Source organism: Lonchura striata, chromosome 1 (assembly GCF_046129695.1).
Source record: "Lonchura striata isolate bLonStr1 chromosome 1, bLonStr1.mat, whole genome shotgun sequence".
Classification (NCBI taxonomy): domain Eukaryota; kingdom Metazoa; phylum Chordata; class Aves; order Passeriformes; family Estrildidae; genus Lonchura; species Lonchura striata.
The window spans coordinates 135,342,680-135,362,001 of record NC_134603.1 but is presented as its reverse complement, the minus strand read 5'-3'; the positions used below and the strand labels follow the sequence as shown (position 1 = coordinate 135,362,001).

The 19,322-nt window shown below is 38.4% G+C and overlaps 1 protein-coding gene across 6 annotated transcripts in view; it reads left to right on the top strand.

Annotated features, from left to right (window-relative positions):
• The window catches only part of ADAM22 (ADAM metallopeptidase domain 22), a 131,333-nt gene extending 112,289 nt beyond the window's left edge, over window positions 1–19,044 (top strand). For 3 of the 6 annotated variants that reach the window (XM_021551752.2, XM_021551754.2, XM_021551755.2), the window contains 2 exons: window positions 10,236–10,359; window positions 11,618–19,044. In XM_021551752.2, coding sequence (XP_021407427.1) covers window positions 10,236–10,359; window positions 11,618–11,638 — 145 coding nt within the window. In that variant the 3' untranslated portion in view covers window positions 11,639–19,044. Of the gene's footprint in view, window positions 1–476; window positions 588–2,668; window positions 2,756–10,235; window positions 10,360–11,617 lie in introns of all 6 variants that reach the window. The other 3 variants (XM_021551750.2, XM_021551753.2, XM_077788178.1) reach the window with 2 other exon arrangements.
• The last annotated feature ends 278 nt before the right edge of the window (window positions 19,045–19,322 follow it).

Genomic DNA, 19,322 nt, shown 5'->3' with positions numbered 1-19,322 from the left:
TCCTGAAAAATATCCTGCCCACACCTTTGCATGACCTTTAGACCTAGCATACATGAACAAGGCTCATGCTATGCACAGAGCTCTGAGGAGACTACTAAAGATATTTTGAGACATTTTTAATGGTTTTTGGATGTTTGATAACAAAATAATTATTCTTTACTAAAGGCAGATGGTTCATTACATGTGGGAGGAATGCCAACAGGCCAAATGCTTTTTCAGAAACATAGCTGATGAAATGGCCTGATAAATAGTTCTCTATTAAAATAAATTAGAATTATCCAGGAATGATGAGAGTTTCCTGAATAAGTTGACAGTTTAATTGGGATCTTGTGTTAAAACAGGTCCCAGGAACAGATAGCAATTCAGACCTTTGTTAATTTTCACTGCTTTTCCCATAAGCATTTGTCTTCCTCGTTGTTGTAACTGATACAAACATCTTTGGTTTAGACTTTCTATTATATATTGTCTTTTTGCAGCCGGGTAACCCATGCATCTGAGCCTGGGCTTTCTCTCGCCCACCAAATCTCTGCCCAAGGCATAAGCCCAGGGGGTTCTGACCACCCCCAAACAGGGAGTCGGGATCACAGGTCAGTCTCACCTGCCCCTGCATTCTGGGCTGCCATTTTGTCCCATGAAAAGTCCCTTCCCTAGTATCCGATAGTTTCACTGTGGCAAAACACTGTGACTGCTTGGAGGTGCTCCTGCTGATGCAGCGCTAGCTACCCTTCCTCCTCGCCAGCCTGAGGAGTACAAGTACTCTTGAGCCCAGGTCTTTTGCCTTGTTGCATGTTGCGCTACGAGCCAAATTGAGCTGTCGGTCTAGCTCTAGGCTTATGCGTAAGGACACCTTGTTTCAAAGCAGAATTTCTCACCCAAAGAATATGTGGATTCTGGCCATTACTAATGAACATGTGGCCAGAAAGATCAGCCTGAGGGCTTTTCCAATGGTGTCATGTAGTGGTCTGCAGTAACTTGAGTTTAACCTTTTTGTAACAGATGGATTGAGGTGGTGAATGATGGTCTGTAATACACCCTGACCCAGGAATCCCTGCAACATGGTTGTGCAACAATTGCATGCTTTGATAGCACCGTACACTGTTTTCTAATGCAAGAAGCCAGACTGGGAGTGTTTCATGGTTACCAAAAGACCCTTCCAAATGAAAAACTGCAAGTTTAAAGTATTGCAGCAAGTACAAGAAAATGTACAATTAAAGCTAAAGCAGAACTTTATTAGCTCCTGGTGATGCTGGCATCAGCCTGTTGCTTCACTTGTGGTTCATGTGTTTTGCTGCGCTACCGCTTTTGACGTTTTCTTTCTCTAAGACCCCAAGCTGGAAAGCATAAAGCACTCCCGTTTCCTGAGAGATAAGCAAGCTGAGGAAGCTACTTAGAAGCACTTGTGGCTGAGGGCGAGTACTTTCTGAGAGCTGTGGCTGTGCTTGCGCGGGGCGGGGAGGAGACGTTCCAGAGCAAAAAAGGAGCAAAAGAAGTTGAAAAAGTGCTGCTGCTTTTGTTGTCATTGTTGTTTGAAATATGGAGGGGGTTGAATGACATGATTTGGCCCAACCTTTATTCATCTGAGCAATAACTTGCAAGGCCTGTTCCCATGTGTGAGGTCATTGGAGTCACTCCCATAAATACGGGTGGCAAGAACTGGACCAAAAGTATCAAAAATAACTTATAGAGGAATTTTCTTTCCCATTTTCCTTGGTTAAAATTTGTTTCCTATGTCATTGTGCTAGTTTCTATTGTATAAAGACGGTGGTCACAAATAATCATTTGATTGTTGCCATTCATATGTGACGAGAACAAACTTTAAATTGGTCCAGGCAGACTACAGTTTTCTGCATCTCCTTTTTTTGTTGACAAGACAGAGGGGGAGGAATTTACTTATCTTGTTATTGGGAAAAATTCGTTACAAAAAAGTTTTCTTCTTCCTTGGTAATTTGTTGTCAGATAATTAAACATCATCTTTATTTCATAATTTTTCATGTAATTAATATGAGTATACAACTCAGACTTTTTTTCCTTAAAAAATGTGGTTTTGGTGTCAATATTGCTTCTGTAAAATGTGAGATAACTCTACAGCCTACCTCCATTAAAGCCAAACTAAATGAACATTAAAAAATTCGAGGTTTGTTTGCCTGTAAGTGTAAAAATTGTCACTATAGTGGCAAAAAATTCAAATTTTTAAAACAATGAGGCTGAAATTCATTCCTGTAAAAAGGGTCAAGCCCAGGATTCTGTGGTCTTTTAGCCATTATCTTACAATTTATCTAGATCGGTGCAAAAGTGTGTCTTTGACAAGCAAACGTCACGACTGAAGCCAAAATGCCCCTTCATCCTTATTTTGCAATCATGAGGGAGTTCAAACCATGAGCTTAATGCTGGCCCTCTGCACAGGAGTGAATTTTACCCTTAAGACATTAAATGAATGATGTATCCCAAAGAGTTTCCAGATTAATCAAACATGAGTCTTGTTGTAGGTCAGATTTTCTCATGCAGTTGTACACATTACCTAGTCCTCACCCAAATCCATACTGATTTATTTGCCATATTCACTTGCATTTTGGGGATGAAGACATCCTTGCTAAGCTTGTGCTGTGTGTTCTCAGATTTTCTATTCTTGTTCTTCTGCTTTCTCTGTTCCTTCCATTGCTTTCTGCAGGTATTTAAACCCATGGTTCAAAAGAGAATATAATGTAGCTAAGTGGGTAGAAGATGTGAATAAAAACACAGAAGGACCATACTTTAGGTATTTTGTAAATTAATTCTATAATTCTCATTTTTTAGAGCTGTTCCAGCATATACAAATATATTGGGACTCCTATCTTGTATAAATCAATACAAGTTACTTAGGTGCAAAGGGCCCCTCTTCTTTTGCTGCATTTTGATGTCTGTTTTTGGCTTCATGTGCAATTTACAATTCTTTTTCTGAATGTTTTGATGAAGCCATTGAAAAGGGTGTGTGTAGTGCATGCGTTCCCACCATCATCTATAGCTTGTAGTAGCTTTCTCATCATTTTATGCCAAATAATGTTTTATGGGCATGAGACATATTTATCACTAATAAAATAGTATTAACTTAAATAGAATGTTAATTTACTGAAGCAAGTGGTTTCATAACACGTTGACTCTACCTACTGTCTTATATAGTGCATACTAAAATTTAAATGAAAAAAGACTAAAAAGTAGTGGTATTTTACCTCAGCCTGCAATGAAATAATTTATATATTGTCATTGGAAAACTAAATGTATGAGAATATACTCTCTGCTCTAATTGTCAAAATGCTAATTAATCTGTTACAAGTGAGGTAGGGTTCAACCAAAAATATAACTTGTTTTTGAAAGGGAAAAGTGTGCATTATCTGGTATGTTCTAAGTTACAGAGAAAAAGCATGCATGAGGCTGGGCTCCTGTTGGACAGGAGTCAAGAGACTGAGAATGTTGCAGTATATTCCCAAAAGATACAGTCCCACAGCTGAGACAGATCTCTGCATCAGCTGAAGAAATGAACCAGCATAGGAGGGAATGGAAGACAATTTATGACAAATAACATAAAGTATGAACAAAATCCATTAAGCTGTTACCTCACTTATCAAAAAAGAAGATAGTAGCAGAAACACAAATCAAAATATTAATAAGCAAAATCTTTACCTAAAACAGTGAAGGATGGTAAGAACAAGTAAATAGCATCTTAATAATTTTGCTACACAAGTAGACCTAATTATAGTGCAACAGGGCAGAAACATACTAAATGTGTGCAGTGTGCATTTGGGAAAAAAATGTGATTGGAGTTGTATCAGGGGGTGCTAATGAAACACTTTTATTCCAATAGTAACACTGGCACACATTACATGCAGAGTAGGAATTCTGTAATTTTTAGAACTAAAAATGTCCCAAAGTCTTAAAACTCATAAAATTGTTACTTTTAAAAACCATTTCTGTTTGTTTTCAACACCTTGTAAATCACAGACCGAGAAAGGTTTCCAGTGAACAGTTAGGAAAAATGAGTAAACTTTAGTCCCTGATCTCAGTCCTGAAAAGGGAGAAGAGATCCCTGATGCAAGAATCCAAGGCTTACAGGAGGTTGTTTTGATTGTGCCCATTGGTATCAGACAGGTCTTGGTACTTGGACATTCCAGCAGGGTTTATTGTGAGTCTGGTTGCTTCAGCACTGGGATACAGGGTCCAGGTTGGTGTCTGCAGTTCAGCAAGCACGTTCTAGACCTGGGCAGATCTAAGCCCAGAAAAACCATAGAAAGGACTGAGAGACTCAGGCTGTTCAGCTTAAGGGATCAGCTGAGCACTTACCTGATCATGAAGTCCACATAACTGCATATGGAGCAAAATCTCTGTGTGGGGAGGTTCCTTTAGATTTGGAAACTAAGACTGATAATGACCAAAGGTCACTGGAAGCTGAAATTAGGCAAACTCACATAAGAATTGAGGCGTGTGTTATTACCAAAATCTTTTCTAAATATAGCTACTTGACCTTTATTGTTCAGGCAAGGTCAAGATCTGCCCACCATAACATAACCCCATAGCTATCTTTCAGGGTTTTTGTATCAGAAGCCCTGTGGTAGCCATAAACAAAGACATAGATGGAATATGGAGATAGCACTGTTTTAATACAGGTTACTTGAAATGGTTTAGTTAAACAGAGTTAAAAATCTGTTTTCTTACTCATAATTTGGTTTTCATTTTTTAATATCAGTATATTTTTATTTAGTAACTAGATTAAATTAATGGGAGTGTGTCCTGCCCCTGAGGGTATTTAGCTGTTCCACTGAATGAGTCACATTTCTAATTGTATTTGAGATAAACCAAGCATTTTTGGCATGTAGATGTGGATTAAGCTGACCCATGTGAGTTTTAAAGGCTATATATCAGCAGAGATAAATCAAATTTTTTGCACCACAGAAGCCTACTAATCACTGCCTGCAGCAGTTACCCTTAGAAATCAGAGAGCAACTAGAATAAATTTAGAAATCTGTATTGTCCTAATTAAATGAGGCAATCATGGAGAAGTATTCTGCAGATACATTATAGAAGGGAAAAGATCAGATCTCCTGAGATGAGTTTCTGTGGGTTTACAAGAGGTTGAACTAACAGTTTCTCCACAAAAATCAGATGCAATTTTGATTAATGATAGCATGGACAGAAAAAGACTGTTCTTAAGAATGGTGTGTCAGAACATCTTGTGGTTGGGTTTTGAATCTGGGCCTGTGAAGTGATTCACACACAGAATGAAACAGATCCTCCTTGATAAACTAGAACATCAGGCAGAATTCAGACTGTCCACCTGGTACTTTATTTTATGAGTCTGAATCCCAGGATAAGACATTTACACCAGATATTTAGCTGAGTAATTTTCATGTTGCTGTCTTTGATTTCTCTGTTCTTTTAAATGTGTCCTGAAAGTAATACTGCTGTTTTGCTTGTTTTCCTGTAGTTTTAGGAATAATATGCTGATGACTGGTGATGTTGTAGGAAGAGTTGAAATAGAATAAGGAAAAATTACAAAAAACACTTTCTAGGAAAGGTGAAAATTTTCAGAATATAGGGATATTAGTCATCACCAAGATTTTTTCCATCTACTTAAAAAACCCTGTATAAATCATAATTTGTCTCTCTAATATCTGACTTCCTAGTAATTTTTTTTTTCTAGTCTACAAGTCCGATAGGTATTTCTATATAATTACTTTTTATTATGATAGTAATAATAGTAGCTGGTATCTCTGGCGCCAGAAATCTCCCTAGTGTGGGATTCCTATCTGTAAGAAAATAAGATCTGTGAAGAGAACTCTCATTTTATTGCTCAAAACCTAGTCTAGATTTTAATTTTGTGTGCCAGGCAATAACCACATAACCTCAGCAATAAAATCAGGCAGGTAGCCTCACCTTGATTTTAGCTTTACTGTATGGAACATTATTTTATGAATATGCTACTGCTGCTTATTCTTGTTACTGCCAATTACAATGTCCACTGCACAGGCTGACCTTCTGATATATTGTTAAAAATTACTCAGAATTCTCACTGAATCTGAAAGACTTGATGGAGCCATGATGGAATCAGAAAACAAGCTGCCAGAAATCCTAAACATGACATTTCTGGAGATAATTATAAACAAAAAAGACTAGAAAAGCACCTTCTAAAGCATTGAGCCACCTACATTTGATTTAATGCAAGTATTTACAATAAGTTATATTTTATTAGTTATTTAAACACAAAAGTAGTTTACAAACAAAGGGTTATTTTAGATGGAGACCCAGATCACTTTTCCCAGAAGGAAAATGGCTGTCCTATATCAGAAGGGCATTGAGAAGGGGCATGGAAGGAGGACACAGTAGGCTGCCATTTCCCTCCTATTTCTAATGTACTTTTGTGTCCTTGATTTTTTCTCAGTTCCTCTTCAGCTGACCATCTCCATTACCTTCTTTTGTGAGCATCCAGCTGAAGCAGAGGTGTGACCAGCCCATAGGCAAGCTGCTCTTGCTGAGGCAGCTCTAGATTGTGTTTAAAGTAAAAAAACCAACCAAACAAGCCTTTTTCCTGTTACAACCAAAGCAAAATACTGTTTTTGTTAGCAGGCAATGAAAAAATGCCTACTGCTGTCAGCAGGATCAAGAGTTAGGGAGGAGGGTGCATTGAAGCATGTGAGTGCTGCTTCTGAGGCATAGCTCAGTGCTCCAAGTGACACCCCAAGCCATAATCATTGTCTCTTCTGCAGCCTCTCCATGAGCCTCCTCTCGCCTCTGCTGCTGCTCTTTCTGAGGACATGTGTGCACATCTGTGGCTTTAAAAGGAACTTACTTTAAAATGGTTAGCCACACCAGTGTTTTTAGAAGATCCTAACTTCCTAATGTAGGATCTAGGCTGATGATGTCATACAAAGAGTTGAATCCATGGCAGCAAAGGTTAGATTAGGCTGATAGGGTCTATATTTGAGCTTTCAACACTTTCACCAAGTTGAATGTTAATTGAATTTCATTACATTATTTCAGTCTGCAAAAGAGAATCACTCACAGTTCATGAGCAGTTCAGATCTGTCAGGGCCACCTGCCTTGAGTTCAGTTCAAATGACACTCAAAATTGCAAGATGTTTAGTTGTGTGACCAGGTGCCACATTTTGCACTGTTTCTTGTGTGCCAACATTGCTGTTTAGGGACAGGAGGCCAAGCAGGTCAAGGCTGCAGGGACTGCTTCCAGATGTCTTCTTGCTGCCATAGTGTTTGTTGTGAATCACAGAATGGTCTCCACACACTCTTAGTTTTAGCTTTCAGGACAGAAAGACACAAAGTGGTTGCTCTATCTTGCTTTCTGTTCAAAAATTAGACTTTTTGCAGGTGAGGTGCATGGCTTCATTTGGGGTTGGCAGTAAAACCTCTGAATCTCTGTCCTGGTGTGTACTGGCTTCTTGTGTAAGTTTCATCTGGAAGCAACATTTGGCATGAAAGCTAATGGATTTGATTGTAGGAGAACTGAAACCCTAGCGAAAGCTAAGTGGATCCCACCCTTGACCAAAACTGCCAAGTTTTCCTACCTTTAACCCCAGCATTACCTGCAAGTGTCCCTGAATGCTGTCTCTCCATCCTGTAAATGAGAAAGAGCCAGACATGACCTTTCTCATTTAAAGTATATGTAAATCTGGGATACACAGCACATACACAATTGCAGGGCACAACCTGAAAGGTGATCAAAACCACCTCAAACAATGTTGTTTATCAGAGGAGACGCACTGTAAGATCTGTGAGCATACGCTGAGTCGTGTATGCTCACAGTGTCAGTAGCTGGCACTAAAGATGACAAAAACCAGCACCTAACTCTATTAAAAAAATGAGTGGTGAGGCCCTGTGAGGGGAGGGCAAGGTCATTTCTCTAAGTGTGCAACTGCATTCTCCATGTACTGGCTGCAGTGTTGCAGGTGCAGCTGTGCAGCAGAGCTCACATCAGTCAGGTGTGCAAACTGCAGGGGAGCAGGCAGTGCAAAGAGCATTTGAGAAGCAGGATACGTAGCCAGCTACACTGGAGGCTTGGCCTTCAAAATATTTGGAAAAGGCAGCATTGTGTTTGAGTTATGGTGCAAAGCTTCCTGGCTGAAAGGATTAGTTAGGGATCCTGCTCAGAGGACCTGCATGTGCAGGGAAAATATTCAAGATGCCCCATCCTTCAGGGGATTATTACTCCTTCCAGGGTCACCTGCTCAGATGGATGGACAGGAAAATTGGTTGTGGCTTTTCCTCTCACTGTGGCCTTCTCTTAGAGTATCTAAAATGTGAAGAGCTTGTGCTATGTTGGAAGTGTTGTGACTAGTGTGGTGAAAGAGATGGGAGATGCCTTCATTCTGTGCCACTCCCCAGGTAGTGCTACCTTATAAATGGCTTTCTGATAGGGCTTGCCAAGTCAGATTTCACTAGCTCAGTTCCTTGTTTCTGACCTCCAAGTGCATTGTTACAAATTTTAAAATGAAAATGTAAAATTCTACTGCAGCAATGGGGTAAAATTTGTGAATAATTGGATTACTAATAATATGTAAAATCTGCTCTCCTTATTCTCCCCCTTCCCTCTTTTCCTTATATTCTTCATTCTTGATCCACAAATAGTTTGTTAGTGATAGTCCAAGTGGGGGCAGAGATGAGAGGACTTGTATGGACAGTGAATAGTAGGGCACTGTTGACAACCTTTCCCTGGAATTATTTTTTTAAATTAACCTGTTTTCTTCCATGCACAGTTTGATGCCCAGATCTATGATGTTGGACATATAAAAACGTTGTTTTATACTGCAGTAACTGTTTCAGGGTTTTTCTTCCTGAAAACATTGGTGTATGTCCAGTTCATCTTAATGGGTGATCAATGTGCAGGTACTGAAGATGTATGCTTCCATGTTTGGATAATTGTATAAATGTAGATGTCTTAAGTGCTGTTGAACTTAGAGGCTACCACATGAGGCATTAGAGGATCATGAGCCAGAGTGGAGAGCTCTCATCATATAATTTCCATTGACACCTTGTTTCTTGTGGCTACCATCAGTCATTGTTTGTATGGGGGGCAAAAGGATCTGCTATTGTAGGGAGCTACAGACACAACAAAATGATACAATAATCCAAAATAAAAGTACAGTTATTTAAAGGTAAATAAATTTCACTTATTATTATGGGAACTTTCCATCTTCAGGGACACCTTAACTCAGAAGATACTAGATTGCAGTGCTCAGGGAGGGCTGAGTGATGTGCTTGCAGTATTAAGAGGCCTCCTGTGGTAAATGCCCTTGGTCTGCACAAGAGAACAAGGTGGCCAGGATAGCTCAATTTTTCTACTTTGAGGCCTTTTTTTCATTTTACTCTGCCCAGATTTAGAGTCTGATAGGAACCTCTCAAGTGGGAAAAGTGCAGATTCTCAAAACAGAAGCATAAGAGTTTTTCTTGGGTATAAAATTTCAGTCAATAATGTGCTGTTGCCTTATTGACATGAAAAGAATGCCTTTCATGTGATACAAACATTTACTTGCTCCTGCTTACTCTACTCACCTTGTACAGAAATGCTGATTGCCATTGACTAATCAGTCCATTTTTGTATATTCTCATCAGACTCTTTCTTTGGCTGGAACAATATGCACTGTATGATGCTTGCATGTATAACAATTTGTTATTAGCACTTTGTATATGCCTTTGTTACTTCACAACTAACAGTTTGGCCTCCAAATGCATGCATTTGTGTAAATTAATGTTACAACAATAATAGATTTATTTGCTATGTTTGTATCAATTCAGGAGATGTGTAAGATATGCATAAAGACACATAATTGCCATTTAGTCACTGGGAGAAGACATTTGTTCAGCTTGTATTTATACAATTTCTGTTTCTATTTAGGCTTTATAATGCCATGTTTATCTTTTAGTTCTGTATTTATTCAATTGCAAATTTGGTTTTTAATAATTTAATAATGATTAATTACATTACCATATAAAACAGTTTAAGAAGTAATTTTTGTTATACAATTCTAATAAGAAGTATCAAATTTTTTTCTTCCAGTGTTCCTGAAATCTCTAAATACCTTTATTCATATAATGAAATTATAAGACTATTGATCAAGCAATTTTATCCTGCTGATATTGAGCTAATAATAAGCTATATTCTTGGCTCTGAACCAAGCTTCAGAGTAATGGCAGTTGCTGTTGCAGTGCTAGAATGCAAAGACATCACATTTATTTTATGTGTTTCAACATCTCAGGACACTGTCTCCTGCAAAGTCTCCGTCTTCATCCACTGGATCTATTGCTTCCAGCAGAAAATACCCTTACCCGATGCCACCACTTCCTGATGAAGAGAAAAAAGTCAACAGGCAAAGTGCCAGGGTATGTGTCCCTCTTCTCTCTGCATTTCACCAGTGTCTTGATTTACTGGTAGTTTTTCAAAAGAAAACTGTGGCAGATGAGCACCTTTGACCAACAAGGAGAGCTGGAATGGCATTTCCTTTGCACCCTGAAGTTCTGAAGCTGCAGAGCCACTGGCAGCAATGAAGGCCTTGACAGCTTTGTTTACAGACAGCTTGTCAGGTTGCTCATAAAGCTGCCTTGAAGCCCAGATTTCACTACTTTTCTTATTTCAAGCTGAAAATGTGCCCTGGACAATTTGGTCTGCAGAGCAGAGGCAGCCCTGGAGCAAGTGATGTATTGGGCTCTCCTTTCTTGCCCCTTCTCCCAGCAGCTCTCATTCAGGTGGCTGGGATAGCTACTTCCCAGCTTCATGGAAATGTAAACATTTCCAGTTATGCAGCACGTGGAGTGCTTGCAGGGCTGGAGGGACTTCACTGTTCTGTGACCTGAGCCCACCCTGGTCTCCCTAGAGTGACCAGGAGCTCCTGGAATGTGTGGTGGATAGTAACACCTCATACAGAGATTTTCAGCTGCTCCAAAAAGCTTTTATTTCCTTTGTGTCAATTCAGACATAGCAGGTATTTGAATAAGCAAAAAAGTCCTGACATTTAGGAGCTTTATTTGCAATACCCTTGGTTCATGTTGCTGATGCTGATGAAATTCTCATCACTGTTCTCTGTCCTTTTTTTTTTCCCAAGAAAAAAGGAATGGAGTGCTGCTGAGGGAACCTGCAAGCTGCTCCCCCAGTGCTGCTTGGGGCAGAAGGTTGTGTGAGGTGCAGCACAGGGTCTCCCAAGGCAGCTTGGAGCCTGGGCTGTAGTGATGTGTCTCAGCCCTAGAGCTGCTTTGGCAGCAGCTCAAACCCACAGCAGGAAGTCATGCTGCTCTAAGCAGAGTTAGGCAGATGAAAATGGGAAGATATCTCTCCACTAATATTAGTGTAACTCTAAGGTGAAAGCCATCTAGTACAAGTTTGATGCTACAGTGACATTTCTCTTTCAAAAAGAAAAGTGAACTCCCAGCCATGGGCATTTACTATGCTGACTGCAAGTCGTGCTGAAATGCTCAAGACTGTCTGCTCACTTGGTGAACACATACCCACCAGAGGCTGGGAGGAGATTTGATAACCCAAGTGATGTAGATGCAGTTCCCCAAACAAGCTCCTGCACTGTTTGGGCGACAGCTTGTTTTATCCTGGTGTTCAATGTGTATCTGTGTTCCTTTTCCCCCTCTCCAGCTATGGGAGACATCCATCTAGCTGCAGTGTTTTCCTGGGGTCACATCAGAACTGTTTACTTTGGATTTTATAGAAACTCAGCATCACTGAGTCACTGCACATTCATCTGCTCTTCAGACAATTCGAAAGATCAACAGAGGTGCTCGTGATATCGCAGTGATAGCCTCCTGTCATGTGGAAAGGAAAAAAACAGTCTTTTTTTTTCTTTCTTTTTTGTTGACTTGTATTTTATGGATTTGATGAACAACCAAAATCATACCATTTGACAGAGAATAATTAACCTAGATGTGACAAGGCTGTTCCACATGGTGACCTAGAATCCCAACTGCAGTCCATTTGCCAGTCCTGTATAAGAGAGGTGTTTCTCTGGTTTATTGCACTCCTGAGTCAGACCAGAATGGAATTGGGAACATGCCTCATGGAGAGCCCAGCTGATGTAAACTTGTATGCTGTATGCATGAACCTTGTGTTCTTTACTTTCCACATGTAAGGGAAAAACAACATACTGTAGTCGAGATTAGCATGCAGGAGTAAAAAATATAGGAATTTTTTTGGTGACAGGATTTCAAGCTTTGAAAGGCAACTATTTGACACAAAAGGCAAACAAACAAAGATTATATCTTTTTTTTTTACCTTACATGTTTATAATCTCAGTATACAGATTGTATATATGTAAACATTCAATAATGTCAAAATTAGCTGTTATACGTATGTGTATTTTGCCAAATGCCTAAAGAAACAGTCATGACTAACATCATCACAGTTCAGATTTTCTAATGTTATGAGCAGACATCCTTGGAAATACAGAAAGGACAGTACTGTAAAACTGTGTCTCTCAGAAACTGGTGTTTGACCAAAATCTATACAACTTTTTCAGCATCTTATACTGTCTTGACAATCTCAATTGTACAGCAGACTGTGGAAACCAGTACAGCAGCACTTTGTCTTAAATCATCATAAAAGGAACCAGCCAAAATTCCTTGTTTAGTTAGATAACCACCATATCCTCTCACAGGTGTAATCAAGAATGATTCAGCAGACAACAGTCTTTAAGTCATGTGCAGCTCAAACTTACTGGACATTTGGGAATACTTCTAAGTAGTCAATTCAGGATGTGGTGATGTGAAGTCTGTCTGTGAGAGTCGCTGTGTATTTTTGATAGAGAATTCCAGACACTGTTTTAGATGGCAAGGCATAGGCTTATGAGAAGCATAACAATTTCACTGCACTAGATAATAACAGTGCTGGGCAAGTGGCCAGTTTCATTGCTGTCTTTCAACTTTTATTCGTTACTGGAATCGCATTTACCATGCACTTGAATGCTATGCTTGCTGCCCCTGAAGCCCCCTTGATAATTTTTTGGGGCATTAAACTGAGCACAAATGAATTTAGCTTAAAAAGTATGGGGTGGGGGGGAACAACTCTTTACCATGTTAATCTTGCCTGTTAGTTGATGGTTGTATTTCTAACACCTGAGACTTCTAAAGGTTGTTGTAAAGCAAATGCCTTCTGGTTGGGAAATTTCAGTTAGTGAGAAACTGGACCATATTAAATCAGTTTATAATTCTCTAGTTTTCCAAAACCGACTCTGTGGTGCAGTTGAATACCCTACCCAACAACTGTATGATTAATTAGATATTATTGTAATGGGAACATCTATGGTGTTTCTGAATCTTCTACCTCTTTCATGTATTTCCTTTAGTAAGTGAATCCAACACTTGCAGCCTTTTAATGTATTTTTTTAACTTTTATGTCTCTCAATAAAGTCAGATATATGTAAGATTAAATTAAGAAATGTTTAAAGATGTCGGCAGCTGTAAAATATGTAAGATTTTTAGAAGCACTATATTTTATGATTAGGCTGTATGTTGGATTATGAAAAAATATTGGCCTTGGCATTCAAATTATTTTCTCACAGTCAACAGGTTCTGGTAAGTATTTGGAAAAAAGACAAATATCAGTGAGCACAACTGGGTGCAGACTGACCATCTGGAAAGAGTCACTTGTAACTGCTTTAGGGAAAGATTCTGCATTTTTGTGGAAGGTAAATATATCAATCAGCACTGAAGAATATTTTTTGCAAAGATTTACTTTGAGTGTAGCTATCTGGATTAAAGATAGTTGATAGCATGTAGCTTATGAAATTAGGGTCTGAGCCATAACTTGAAATCAATATGTCTTTTGTTGATTTCACTGGACTTTGAGCAGGACCCGTAAGAGGTTCACCCACATTAGGACATTATGATAACTTGGTCATCACTGTGTTACTCTGTCACCTGGAAGCTGGTTTTCCCTCCCATATTCATATTTTGTCTTTAGCAACTGGACTGTTCATTATGTGCCTTTTATGGTATTTTTTTTTGATACAAACTGGCATGTAGTTTTGAATGATCCCATTAATTTCTGTGCATATCTTATGTTTACCACTGTTTACCCCTCCCTTTCCATTTTGCCTTATCAAGAAGCAGCAAGATTTGGCAGACAGAACTGGACATAACATACAGGCTCTTTCTGCTATGTTCATAGCTTCTTTTGCAAACAAATGGCCCTCCTGACTGTATTTTCAATGTAGTATGTACTTCCAGCTTTTTTTTTTTTTGTGTATAATTCACTTGTTGCATATGATGATACACTTCTGTGTGTAGTGTACCTTTAACAGTCACCCTCACATTTGGAGATATGTAGTAACTGGAAGTCTAGTTCTGGGCACTAAGTTAAAGTTAAATAAATGTTGACTTTCACTTTGGTGGTCTAGCATGAGAATATCACAGGACTTATGTTCTAGCAAAATTCTTCTGCAGAGAACTTTATATCAGGTTGGTAACTTGGGAGACCTGAACTGGCAGAGCTGTGTGAGCCTCCCAAGCCCGTGGAGGTTGGATAGAGAAGTTGTTTGCTTACAAAGCTGTTATTTCTTACTTTTAAAATGTAGTATTTTGGAAAGCTGCCAGATTAATAACCTTGAAGATTGCAAATATTTTTATCCACTGTAGTTAGTTATGCTGGCAATAGCAATATAAACTGCTGCATAATACCTCATCCAGACTGAAATAGAGTACTTGTCACTAATATAGCTCAGTCATTTTGACTTATTGAGACTCATGCTTTTATTTTGGTTTTATTTTAATAAATGAACTAGTTATTGCCAACTATGCTGTAGATGCCTGTTGAAGTGAGGAAGCCATCAGTTCTCAACTAGAAGTAATTGTTTATATGAACATAGGACTGGCAGGATGAGATATACTTAAGTTACCTTTATGTATTTTCAATGTGGGAGAAGAATCTTGTGTAATTTATAATAAAATTAATGTGACTAACTGATGGAGACTGGAAAATTGAGATTATATCTAAAAATAATGGTGCACAATGATGCCACAATTTAACAAGTAAAGATTTACCTACTAATTCTGGATTTGTTGACTTAAGAACTTTAGTAATATCAGGCAATACACCAGAAATGGTTGTGACTGATAATTTATATATAGTTTTTTATATTTAATTATGTAGATTCAAGAATACTGTTAATTTTATAGAGCCTATCTTTGCTTAAATTGTGACTAAAGTCACAACTTGCCAGTCACCTTAAGTGTGACTTGACTTGGAAAATGGCTTCTTCCAAATGATTTACAGAGTTCCTGATCTATGAGATGTTGAACCTGCTGAGCTCATGTGCTCATGAAATAAGTTTATTGTGCTATTGAAGAAGTGAACCTCTGAGGTATAGCCTGAATTAAAATCAGAAAGAAATTGTGTCAATAGTGTACTGAAATCCTCTTACTCAAATCCCTTTTGCTGCTTTGGATTGATTGTCCATGCTAATGTCAATGCTAATGCAACAACTGAAAACCAGAGGTAAGAATGGCTACATACACTATTATAGACATGCATATACTATAAATTCTGACCAAATTCGCTGTAACTTAATTAATGAATTGATTAATGGATAGAATGTAGTGTGAAAGAATCATGGGACTCCATAATAATAAAGGATATACTCTTCAGTTAGCCCTTAGGACTTGCTTTGACATTGAATCCTGTAGCTAGTTGTAAGCAAAGTTATCACACTCCAGTATAAAACTCAGTGAGCTCCTGTTCTCTTCCATCCCCTTTTCACTTCTACTGAAAAGAATTTTCATGAAACATTCATCCACTAGCAGGCTCTGTGAGTTGGCTGACATCAGAAAGCTGCTAAGTTGGTCACCTTTCCACACTATGGATAGGGTCTTTCCTATACTGTTCATAATAGTAGGTCAAATGAGGTATTAGGAAGAAATTCTTTACTGTAAGGGTGGTGGGACACTGGCACAGGTTGCCCAGAGGAGCTGTGGATGCCTCATCCCTGGAAGTGTTCAAGACCAGGTTGGATGGGGTTCTTAACAGCCTGGTCTAGTGGAAAGTCCTGCCCATGGCAGGGGGGTTGGAATGAGATGATCTTTATTGTCCCTTCCAACCCAACTATTTAATGATTCTGTGATCTTTTGCTTGTGCTATAATCAGGTGATGATGCCTCATGTCTTGTGGATTTTGCACTGGTTTTGCTTGGGGATGAGTTAATGTTCTTCATCATAGCTGGTATGAGGCTGTGGTTTGGATTTGTGCTGAAAACACTTTAGATAATGCAAGGATTTTTCCAGTTATTGCTGAGAAGTGCTTGCAGTGAGCCAAAGCCTTTCCTGCTCTTCACATGCCCCGTCAGCAATTGGTCTTGGGGTGCACAAGGAGCTGGGAGGGGACACAGCCTGGACAGCAGACCCAAGGGATATCCTAAACCATATGATGCCATATTCAGCAGCAATCCAGGGGGAAAGCTGGCAGTGAAGAACTGCAGCTCAGGGACTGATCTATTGATGGTGAGCAATTGTTTTCATTTGCATCACTTGTCTTTTTTGGGTTTTAGTTCTCTCTCTGTTAATTACCTTTTCAATTAATTTTTTAAATTATTATTACTACAGTTATTTAATTATTTAACTGTTCTTATGTCAACCCATAAGTCTTCTCACTTTTACCTTGACAATTCTCTTGCCATCCCACTGCGGGGGGGACTGAGCAAGCAGCTGTTTTGGGGCTTAATTACTTATGGTTAAACCAGAATACTACTGGTAAAATCACTTGATGACTCAGCCATTTTGTGTCTCTCTCACCTTCTAGCATTTTTGAAGGCTAAGCCTCTTAAATCACTAAGTCTGTGAACCTAACAGTTGATCTGTTTCCCATTTCTCTTGCTCCAAGTCTGAAAATCCCATGTTTCTTTCTCTAAATTGAGTATCTGTGTCATGGGATAACAGTTGATTGGATGGACCACTGTTTTTAACCACGATATGATGTTATTTGCCTCGCTTTTGAAGAGCTAGAGCATTAGAGTCTCCACTGAAATACCAAGAATAGCTGATGAGCCACTATTTGCATGGCTCCCAAATCTTATGTATCAGCAATATGGGATTTGACTTGGATCACATTTGACATGCTCAGTTGGTTGGAGTTTGGTGTTAATAATGCCTGGGTCACAGGTTCAATCCCCCTATGGGCCATTCCCTTAAGAGTTGGACTGGAATATCCTTGTGGGTCCCTTCCCCAGAATATTCTGTGCTTCCTGAAGACAAATTTGAATAAACTGCAAAAATATGTGCAGGCTGTGATCTCATGACTGGACAGTGGAGTGAGGTTCCTGTGTGCACATAACTATTATCCTAATAAGGCAAGAAAAAATAAAACAGTGAAACCAATTGTGTAAACACAGCTGCAATACAGACAGGACTCTCTTAAGTGTGATTTTGTCAGAAACAAGAAAGGAAGTAATAGTTTCTATCATATATGCTAAAATGTCCTCTGACATGAGTAGTTTCTAAGTCAGCTTATGAAAACTATTTCTGGTGTCTCAAGTATGGATGCTGATGTAAATTGCAGCTTTGGAAGCTTGTGCACACGGTATCTTGTCATTCCACAACAGTTTTCTGCAAGTATTTAGAGAAAAGCACTACAACAGTCAACATTCCTATCTTATCTCAGACAAGTAAGAAAAACAAGCAGTAAAAATAAGTTTGGAACACAGATATTGCTAACACTTGAGATAATGTGCCTGGCTTTAAACTTGGCACACCTAGCCAGGTCTGGCAGTTCTAGCTCTTTAAAATCCAGTCTATACCAGTTTCAAAATCACTTCAGCTAAACCAGATTTAAACTGTTTAAAAATTTCTGCTACTTAACAGGGGCCATAATTGCCATATAACTCAGAATGAGGAAAATTTGGGAAAAATAAGCACAGAGCAGTTAAAAAGAAACATGTTATCTAGGGGAGAAGTAAAGGTGTCAACACAATTTTTAATTGCTAGAGCATAAAATGTCAAAGCAGCAATCTTTTATTTTTCTGCTTCTCTAGTCCTCTGAACAAAAAGATAAAGCTTTTGTTTTAAAAAATATGAACATGAGGCCTTAAGACCTTATATACTCTAACTTTAGCATGAAGAGTCTATTTTTACAACCATGTTAGAAATTCTGTATATAGGCCTGACTGACCTTGTAAGTGGAGTGGTGCGAGCAGCTAATCATGCAATATTGTAAGGCTCTGTAGAACAGCAAATGCTCATTTAGTTTGATTATTGTTACAAGAACTTCTGCTCACTGCCTGTGTAGACTCTGCATACTTTATGCTTGGAAATACAGTCCAGAACATACTCAAACTGTGAATATATAACTTAATTTTTCTTTTCTTAGGGATAAAAATATATTAAAATAGGTAATGTTTTATATAGAATACAGTACTTATTTTTATTGTTGCATAAATGCAAAATATTTTTTTCAGAATAGCAAAGCATTACTGAATTTTTAATCTGCTGGACAAAACACTATTTACTGTATGACAAGTTCTTTCAGCAAAGCTTTTGGGGTGGTATATACCAACTGGCTCTGCCAGCTTCATTTTGTGCTGATGTTTAACTTGGGCATTGCTGTAAAAAAAAAAAAAAGCTATTTTTTCACTCATACTAGCCATTATTGAAAGAGGCAAGGAGAATCATGTTTCACCACTGTGGCTGGGCTAGTATTGGCAAAAACAATGATTTGTATCATATCATTGTCTTTGCTAGTTAAAATTCCTTAAAAATCATACCTGATGTAATAAAAGCGTAAGATTTTGACAAACATCAAAATGAAGCACTGCAGTTTACAACTTTCTAGCTTTGAGTGTGGTATTTTTGTCATAAACATTACAGGCATTGGGCTGTTGAATAAATCTGGCTTTCATGTAGCTAAACAAAACGTTGCTTTTTATAAAATCAAATCATTGTAATTTGGGGTTCTAAATTCCTGCTCACTTTTAATAATAACAGCGTCACAGTATCCACTTCTACAAGAGTATTTAATACAAATGCCTGTGGTTTTCAATGTTACTGACATATTGTAACATCAGTAAAGTGACTTTCAATGACAAAGACTGTTGTGTGTATTTTGTTCTTCCAAGTGACTGTATTTACCACTTTCTGTTTTATAGATCTCTATAAAATAAAGATGCTGCATGCATGGGAAAAGGCTAATAGAAGAATATAGATGTTATTTTTCAAATTCCAAGGTTGAAAATTATTCAGTGACCTTCTCAAATCTTTGAGAAGGGGCCTACTGTTCTCAAAGCAAATCTAAAATTACTATTCCTTAGTTTGCATGTTTGAGGGCAACCTAGGAAAAATTTCAAATTTTACCTATTTGAAACTAT